The sequence below is a fragment of the Cannabis sativa genome, chromosome 4, assembly GCF_029168945.1.
Source record: "Cannabis sativa cultivar Pink pepper isolate KNU-18-1 chromosome 4, ASM2916894v1, whole genome shotgun sequence".
NCBI classification, from domain to species: domain Eukaryota; kingdom Viridiplantae; phylum Streptophyta; class Magnoliopsida; order Rosales; family Cannabaceae; genus Cannabis; species Cannabis sativa.
This window is the reverse complement of record NC_083604.1, coordinates 64,735,857-64,744,907: the sequence shown is the minus strand read 5'-3', so window position 1 is coordinate 64,744,907 and position 9,051 is coordinate 64,735,857. Positions and strand designations below refer to the sequence as shown.

General features: G+C 31.3%; 1 protein-coding gene and 1 non-coding gene across 2 annotated transcripts; both read right to left on the bottom strand.

The window, feature by feature from the left end:
- Nucleotides 1-2,118: 2,118 nt before the first annotated feature.
- LOC115714070 (ras-related protein Rab11D) lies at nucleotides 2,119-4,341 on the bottom strand. Its single transcript, XM_030642604.2, has 2 exons — nucleotides 3,958-4,341; nucleotides 2,119-2,754 (listed from the first exon to the last, which is right to left on the bottom strand). The coding sequence occupies exons 1-2, from the start codon at nucleotides 4,188-4,190 to the stop codon at nucleotides 2,307-2,309; spliced, it is 681 nt and encodes a 226-aa protein (XP_030498464.1). The 5' UTR covers nucleotides 4,191-4,341; the 3' UTR covers nucleotides 2,119-2,306.
- A 4,044-nt stretch (nucleotides 4,342-8,385) lies between these two features.
- LOC133037610 (small nucleolar RNA R71) lies at nucleotides 8,386-8,492 on the bottom strand. The gene has a single exon (XR_009687702.1). It is a non-coding gene; the product is annotated as a small nucleolar RNA R71 (small nucleolar RNA).
- Between the last annotated feature and the right edge of the window lie 559 nt (nucleotides 8,493-9,051).

The following is a 9,051-nucleotide window of genomic DNA, read 5'->3' as shown; positions in this document are numbered from 1 at the left end:
ATTAAATTTGCACTAAGTACGGATTTTATATTTTGAATCTAATCCAATCTATACAATAACTTAAATCTAATCTAATTCAATTCGTAAATGTACTGATTAGATATGTTATTTTAGATTGGTTACTTTTTAATATTAAATTATTTAATATTTATTAAAAATATTTATTTTACATAACTAACAATTAAAATAAAATAAATTATTACTTTTTTATGTCTCCCAAAATAAATTGAAATAAATAAAATAACAAATTCAAATGTAAAAATAAAAATCGTATGTAAAAAAAAATGATTAATTTTGTTTTAAATTATATTTTTCTTATATATAATAGAATATAAATTTAATCTATTAAATTTTAAAATATATATCATATGTATTAGATTTTTAAATTACTATTTTTTTTTTTTGCCTTAAAATATTAATTGCATATATAATTTCGAAAAAACATATATAAATATGTGTAAATTTGATTGGATCGGTTACTTTTACATATTAATTAACATTCAATCTGCATAAGTGTGAATTTTAAAATTTTCAATTCAATCCAATTCGCACAAGCACGAATATTTACATTTTGTGGATTTGATTGAATTAGATCGTACTTATTAAATTGTATTAGGTATTTTATAGACAAGCATGCACCTTCTTATTAGGTATCAGTCAGAAAAAAAAAACATTTTATTAAATAACTTATTTAAATTAATTAAATTAAATATCTATTTAAATCACTACAATTTATTTAAATTTTAATTAAATTAATAAACTAAAGGAATCTCTAATAAAATAATGTATAAAAAGAGAGAAATAAATGAAAGCTTTTTCGAAATGAGTTTAATGTGATCCAAAATTCTTTTATATGAATAGACTTATATGAGTGTACGATAGAGGTCTTCAACAAAATTTACAAACTGCCTAACTCGAATAAACAAAATTAAACTGATTTATATATTTTTTTAATAAAATTGTATATATTAATATTACACAAATTATATTTATATGTTAAACTATTTTGTATTTAAAATTTGAACATTTTAATGTTTAGCTTAAAACTTAGACTTTATAATTTTTATTGTATTTGGATATTGAAGTTGAAGTTTAAAATTTATACCATATTATTACTTATTTTTTTGTTATTTTATTCAATTATTTTATGTTTACTCAATTATATTTATCTTATATTAAAGTTTTTAAAATTAATTTAAACTATAACTTTTTTAGCTTAAAATATAAATAATATGTTTTTATTTTTTTAAATCTAATTATTTGAATACTAGAAACTAACCATAATAATTATTAAAAAAAATGAAAAGCGGTTTGGACAGGTTAACCCGACCAAACCGATGAAATTATTGGGAGGGTTGAACTTTTTTTAGTTTTTAATTGGGCGGGTTACGATTAAATATTTGCAACCCGATATTTATATTGAGTTAATAAAAATATGCTATAAACCAACTAAACCGACCGACGTACACCCTTAGTGTACCGTATTACCCATGAATGAGTAGTATTTAAAAATTTGAATTTTTACACTTAATTTTTTTAATTAATTAAATAAAAAAAAACCAAGGAAAAAAATTTGGGAAAAAAAGATAAAAAAAAGGTCAAATTTCACTTAAGTATTTTATATATAAACATATTTTTAATACGGTGTAAAAAGAGATTTTTTCTTAGAGCATTATTATTGAGTACTAGTGATGTCTATTACCTCTAGACATGTTGTCTTGCAATTAGCTAGCGATACTCCTTAAAAATTATTATATTAAACTACATAGGACTCGATCCTTTATTAAATCAATAGCGATATCGACATGTAGAAATTCTACATGCTAAGCACCATTGTACCTTTTAATATTTTTCTATTTTTAATAGTTAAATTAAGCTTAAAAATTCAAATGTTACTTTTATTATTCTCCATTAGATCAAAATTTATTAGTTTAATATTTGTTCCATACTTATATATGTGCAGCATGAAGTTTAATTTATTGAAAGGCATAGCAAGTTCTACTTTTCTAAATATCATTGACATGATTTATTAAGTTGAAAAGTAGTGTATTAAAGAAGTAAAAACACAGAAAAAAAGAAGGAAAAAAAAAAGAGCACAAGTAATAAAAACTCTGCAACTCAACTTCAACTTAGTTCTTTCTTTCCTTATCATAACGAGCAAGTAGTTCGGCCGCCCATGCAAACTAAAGGCTAAAACAATGTAAAAATATACAAATGAAAAAACACCACCCATCAAAAAATTGCTATTTTAGAGATTTTGAAAACAAGAATCTTGTATTTGAGACCACTTTGTGCAAAAGATTAGATCACGATGATGTACAACACATCTTGTTCTTTTCAGGGATAACTTGTGCAGGGCCCGGCACGATGATCTTCTTGCCAGTAAGGGATGCAGGGTTACCATTTCCTTGGTTTTCATCAGCCGCAAGGTTCTTCTTGTTCACAATGTTGAAAATCTCTGTGAGCACGGTCAAGAAGGCGTTCTCGACATTAGTTGATTCCAGTGCTGAAGTCTCCAAAAAGAAAAGCCCTTCTTTCTGGGCAAATTCTTTGGCGTCTTCAGTGGGGACTGCACGCTGGTTCTCTAGATCAGTTTTGTTTCCGATCAGAATGATGACTATGTTCTTGTCAGCATGGTTACGTAGCTCTTCCAGCCAACGTGGTATGTGATCGAAGGTCTGGCGTTTGGTTATATCATAAACAAGCATTGCCCCAACAGCTCCCCTATAGTATGCACTCGTCACCGCTCTGTATCTGCTCAAACATCATACGAAAAGATATGTTATGTGAACAAATTCATTGTTGGCAGAAGTTAGAGAATTTGTTCTTTCAAAGGGCTTCTTTAGCATACAGTAAAATGGTAATATAACACATATTGATGAGATATGTGTAAATAACTAGACATGTTAAGTGCGTCTAAATAACAAATACCACTATAACACTTTAATGAGATGGAGATGAACATCTCATCTGATGACCTATGTTGAGATAAATTACAACCGGTAATTTTGTAAGGAAGCTAATGAGCCATGCTAAACATGATCACCCAACACTCCATACAATATTTTAAATTTAAACACGAATTTTCATGATAAGAAATCTTTAAAAGTGAAATCTCTAACTTCTAAATCTTCTATAGAAGACCTTGTGAAAGACCCTATTATTTATTCTATTTCTAAAAAAGAGAGACTCCTTTAAGTTCCACAAGGATAAACACCAGAGAAAATATCTCTAATGGTTCCAAATTAAATAATGATCCTAGAAAGACCAATGGTTCCAAATTAAATTAAATAATCTAATGTAAAAGAAATTTAATTAAATAATGATCCAAATTAAAATAAAACCAATGGTTCCAAGAAAGACCAATCAAACTGAACCAGAAATTAAGACCATATTATAATTAATTTCATGTTTTAAATTCAAAAAAGAAGAAAAATAAAAAGAGCAAAACTATCAATAAATTGCATGGCTATGCATCGCAAAGGCAATTTTATAAAAATAATATATTTCTAACTATGAAAGCCAATAAGGTAAGGTAAGAATCACAATTATATCTAATAACTAATACCTAAAAGTTCGATTTGGAGATAAATATATATTTTCTAAGATCACGGATGACATCTGTAGATGATAGCCACAAAAATTTCCTTTTTCCTACTAATAAAAACCACCAAAAATAAAATAAAATAAAATAAAAGATTCAAGCGAAACTGATTATGCGGCACTTTCTCCTCCATTGAGGCTTAAACAAAACATAAACCATAATCTTAGGCCTTGCCAAAATCACTGCAACTTTTAGCGCGATAATATCAATCAAAGAAGCTAAAATCAGAAATATAATATACACAGACACAATTCCAAACTAGATCAATTCATTTCAAAATTAATCCTACCAAAACAGCTAATAATGAGAAAAATGCCAGAAGTAAATAAGCAAAAGAGGAGAGAGTTTGTTACCGTTCCTGGCCTGCAGTATCCCAGATCTGAGCCTTAACACTCTTGTGTTCGATGACGAGAGTCCTAGTCTGGAACTCAACGCCGATGGTGGCTTTCGAGTCCAAGCTGAACTCATTCCTAGCAAACCGAGCCAGAATCTGTGACTTCCCCACCGCCGAATCTCCGATCAACACAACCTTGAACACGTAATCTATCTTCTGGCTCGTATCGCCGTAGCCTCCACCGCTCGCCATTTTCACACTTCACCTTTCTCTCTCTAGAACTTACCGGAGAATATATATAGAGAGAGAGATTGAGAATCCTTTCCAGATCTCCAAAGTGTTAAATATTTTGCTGTTGTGAAAGCTATACTTTTGATTTAATGAATCTTTGTTTGTTTTTTTGTTTTAATTTAATTTTTAATAATAAAAGATAATAAATCTCAATTATGTTGGAAGATGGAAAAAGGAGTAAACTTTGGTGTAACGTTTTCAGTCCACCGAGATGGGACTGACGAATTAAAGGTTGCCACGTCATGTGATGCTGAGTACGATTCTGGACTGTGACGTGGCGTGTTGGGATTGAATGGAAATGATAGTAGGTGTGGTTTGCGTAACAGTGGAAGAGAGGTGGTGTGTTTTAACTTGAATTATTAAAAAGGGTAAGGGAAATGGGTTTGGGAATGATGTGGGGTGTGTCAGGGATTATTATGAAGCGCATGTTTGGGTGAGTTGTCTGCTTGGTCGACCCTGACATTTTTTATTTATTTTTTTTAAATGGAAAAGGGAACATTTTTCTATACTCTCTCTTTCTTTCCAACAATACAAAAGAAAATCCATTTTCAAACTTTCGAACCCAACTTAACAATGGATTGAAGTCTTTGTTTTTTTTTTTAAACCACTTGAGTTAGTCTGTCATAGGTGTCCGTGTGTTGGAGTCCCAGTTAAACATGGTCCTGAGTTTGAGTCCCAATAAAATATGGTTGTAATTTATAAACGTTTAAATAAAAAAAAAATTATTTTTTTTAATATGAGTTCGAATTTATTTTCTATTTAAAAAAATTATTAGAATTATTATTACTAATAAATACTTAAATTTGTAAGTCACCCATTTAAATAAATTAATATATAATTTAAGTTTTATATTTTTTTTTAATAATTTTAATTATATATTAATGATATTTGATGTTATATTCAATTTTTTAATTATTTTTTTATTTAGATTGATAACTATATATTAATTATTATTATTTTATTAAAATATAAATTTTTTAACGTACTTTCAGTTTCAGGTTAGTTTATTAGTTTTTTTTTTCTTCTATAAATATGAGAAAAAAAAAATAAAATTTACTTTTTATATGAGATAAATAAAAGGTAAATACTATTTTGTACCCTGTGTTTTACAAAAGTTACAAATTGGACTCATTTTTCTGTTAAATAATAAAATAGACCATCCATAAAGTATCTTTGACTATTTGGATTGTAACAATGGATAATTTCATAATGTATCTATGTCTTGGTACATATAGAGCGTTTTATATAATTAAGAATGCAATTCCAAATCTATGGTGGCGCAAAGAGAAATTAATAAGTTAGAGAATATACTTTGTAAATTCTAGATCTACTTATTGGAAGTTTGATTATATAGGCCCATCGTCCCCACACTAGTTGAGATAATACTACTTGCAGACTCAGATAATTGTTTTTAATTAATCAATTATAATTCTAAAATTAGACTATGTCTTATTTATGAATTTTAACTAAGCAATGACTTAATTGTGAAGAAAATAGATTTTGGAATTTATTTGTTAATTAAGAGACGTTATATGGTATAATTAATAAATAATATAAATGATAATTTTATTTGATAATTAATTATAAGTATTATATAAATAGTTTTGACATTTATAAGATTGAAATTGAAAAATATGGCATTATTGAAAGAGAATAAATAATTAAAATAAAGTGGCAAAATTGTAACTAGTGAGACCCATTAGTGGCCGACCACTTAGTGTAATTTTTGCCTATTTTTTTTAATCCATGTAATTAAATCCTAAATTCTAGTTGAAATACTATAAAAGGAACATGATTGTAACACCCTAACAATTAGGCACACTACGCTAACTGATTATGAAACCCTAATCCCCTAATATGGGATTACTAAAAGGATAAGCGCAAAAAATTTAAATTTTATTTGAAACATAATGAAAATTAAACTTGTAACAACTTTAAACTTTACAACCAAAAGACACATGTTTCGGGATCCCGTAAATATTTTCACAAAAATATTACAAGTTTATTTTACGAGCCGACCTAAACTGCAAAATCAGAGTTACAAAATACATCATTGGTAGACCCCAACCCGCTTGGTCTAGTGTGGCTCGAACATGTACAAGCATCGCCAAGCTCTCGCACTCATGACTGATCACAAACTAATTTACCCTTCCCTGCACAGTAGAGCACCCGTGAGCCAAGCTGTTAGGCTATTTTTAGCCTATGTTTTGGATCCAATTTATGTGCATTTTTAGCTGTGTTGGGACGGAATTACGCTTGTTTTCTATGTTTTCAGGTTCTTTGGAATAAAAGAGGTCTCGGGTGCAGAAATTCATTAAAAGACGTGCTGAGCCGAAGAAAACTCAATTTTTGAGTTTTTGTGCATATCTGGCCGCGGCTAAACACAACTTGGCCGCGGCTAGATCTCGAGAATTCAGAAGCATCAGTCGCCGCGGCGATGAAGAGGCTCGCCGCGGCGAGTTACGAGATACAGAGAGAGCCTAAATTTGGCAATTTCTCGCCGCGGCGATAGGAAGCTTGGCCGCGGCGAGATCCCGTACGGACCAGGGGCATTTTCGTCCATCGAACCCTAAATTTCAATTATAAATAGAAAACTGCGATTGAAAGTCAGGGAGAGCGATTTGGAACCCTAAAACACAGCTGAGAGCGGCAGGAAGAGCACAGAGAAAATCAAAGTGAAGACCCAGAATTCATCCACCAACAGTTTCTTTCTCTATTCCTCTTTAATTTATTTATGTTGAATATTGTCATAGGAATGGTTATGGATTTATTTCTGAACTAAATTTCCCATTTAGGGAGGATGATGATTGTTGATTAATGTTTTGCCTAGTTAATGTTTAATTGCCATTCCTCCATTCTTGTTTGTGAAATTATCTTAATTTGTTCTTAATTTCATGTTTAAGATTGATCACCTTGTGCATGTTCTATGATCTCAATTCAAAATCTGAAAAGTGAGAATTGAGAATGCTAAAATTAAGATAATCAATGTTCTATGTGAAACGAAAGTATTTGCATGACTTATGTGACGAGTAGATTATTACTTAATGCTGATTTCATGTTAGTTTAATTAAGGAATTAATTAGATAACATGTGATTTAGAATCTAGAAGATCTGAAAGGAGCTAGGTTATTTCATAATCTGTCATTCACTCCAAGAATAGGATAGTAATTAATCATTAACAATTTGGGTAAACAACAACAGGATTCTCCTCCCTATTGTCTCATCTTGCTCAACTTTAAATTGTGTTATTAAGTTTTCTGAATTTCTTTCATATTTTACTGTTTTTAAATCATATTTGCTTTTGATTTACCGAATAGAATCATAAGTATAATTTAGTAGTACTTAATCCAATTCCCTGTGGGATCGACCTCACCTGTGTGAGATTTACTACTTGATTGCGTATACTTGCGTAGTGCTTAAAATTATAGCAACAAGTTTTTGGCGCCGTTGCCGGGGAATTGTCTAAGATTAATATTACATAAAATTATACTAACTTCTACTTTGGTATATTTTCTCTTGCTGATTTTTCTAACCTTTTTCTTGCAATAATTTCTTGATCTATTTCAGGAATCCTAAGTGCATGCGCCGTCAAGGACAAACAGTCATATTACCAGTTGATCCTGAAATCGAGAAAACTTGCAGGAGGAATCGAAAGAACAAGAGGCAAGAAAGAGTTTCAGCAACTGCTGAAACATCAGAGATCATGGCTGCGAATGTGAACAATAATGCTGGAAACAATGGGGGTAATAACGGTAATAATGGTGGCGCTGTGGAAGATCAAGCTAATGGCCGTAGCTTGAGAGATTACATTCTCCCTACTCTGACGGGAGTGCAGTCATGTATTAGGCCACCGGCAGTGGATGCAAACAACTTCGAGATCAAACCTGCCATCCTTCAAATGGTGCAGTCTTCAGTTCAGTTTGGTGGTCTCCCTTCTGAAGATCCTAATTTGCATCTCTCTAACTTCATGGAACTTTGTGAAACTTTTAAAGTTAATGGAGTTAGCGATGATGCCATTCGACTGAGGTTGTTTCCATTCTCGCTCAGAGAACGAGCCAAGAGTTGGTTGAATTCCTTGCCACCGAATTCTATAGCAACATGGACAGACTTAGCAACAAAATTTCTGTCTAAATTCTTCCCTCCAGCAAAGTCTGCAAAGCTGCGAGGAGAAATAAACAACTTCTATCAGCAAGATAATGAATCTCTCCATGAGGCTTGGGAGAGGTTTAAAGATCTAATCAGAAAATGCCCTCATCATGGCATAGAGAAGTGGATGCTGGTTCACAATTTATACAACGGGTTGGTTGGTAACACTAGAACTCTGATAGATGCAGCAGTTGGTGGAGCTTTTATGAGAAAGAGTGCTAATGAGGCTTACGATCTATTGGAGGAGATGGCTCTAAATAATCAGCAGTGGCCAACTGAAAGGAGTCAAACTAAGAAAGTAGCTGGTGTGCTAGAGGTCGATGCCATCACAAAATTGACAGCTCAAGTTGAGGCCTTGACAAAGCTGATTGCAGGGCAAGCTAAACAAGCCCAAGTTATTTGTGAGATATGTGGAGGCAACCATCACTTTTCAGAGTGTCAGGCAGATGTGGATAATTTGCCAATGGATCAAGCAAAAGCCATTGGGAACTACTCCCAAAATAATAATTATGGGCACAACCAACAGGGGTTCTACCAGCAGAGAAATCAGCCCCAACAAAACCAACAACAAAGTCCTAGTGGCTCCAATATCCAAGCTGATTTATTGCTCCAATTCATGATGGAAACTAGAGCCTCTATTAAAACTCTAGAAACTCAAATGGAACAATTGGCTACT

Coding starts and splice junctions, on each gene's coding strand:
- LOC115714070 (XM_030642604.2), bottom strand. CDS start 4,190: ATGGCGAGCGGTGGAGGCTACGGCGATACGAGCCAGAAGATAGATTAC. Junction 2,755..3,957: donor GATACTGCAGGCCAGGAACG/GTAACAAACTCT, acceptor ATGTTTGAGCAG/ATACAGAGCGGTGACGAGTG.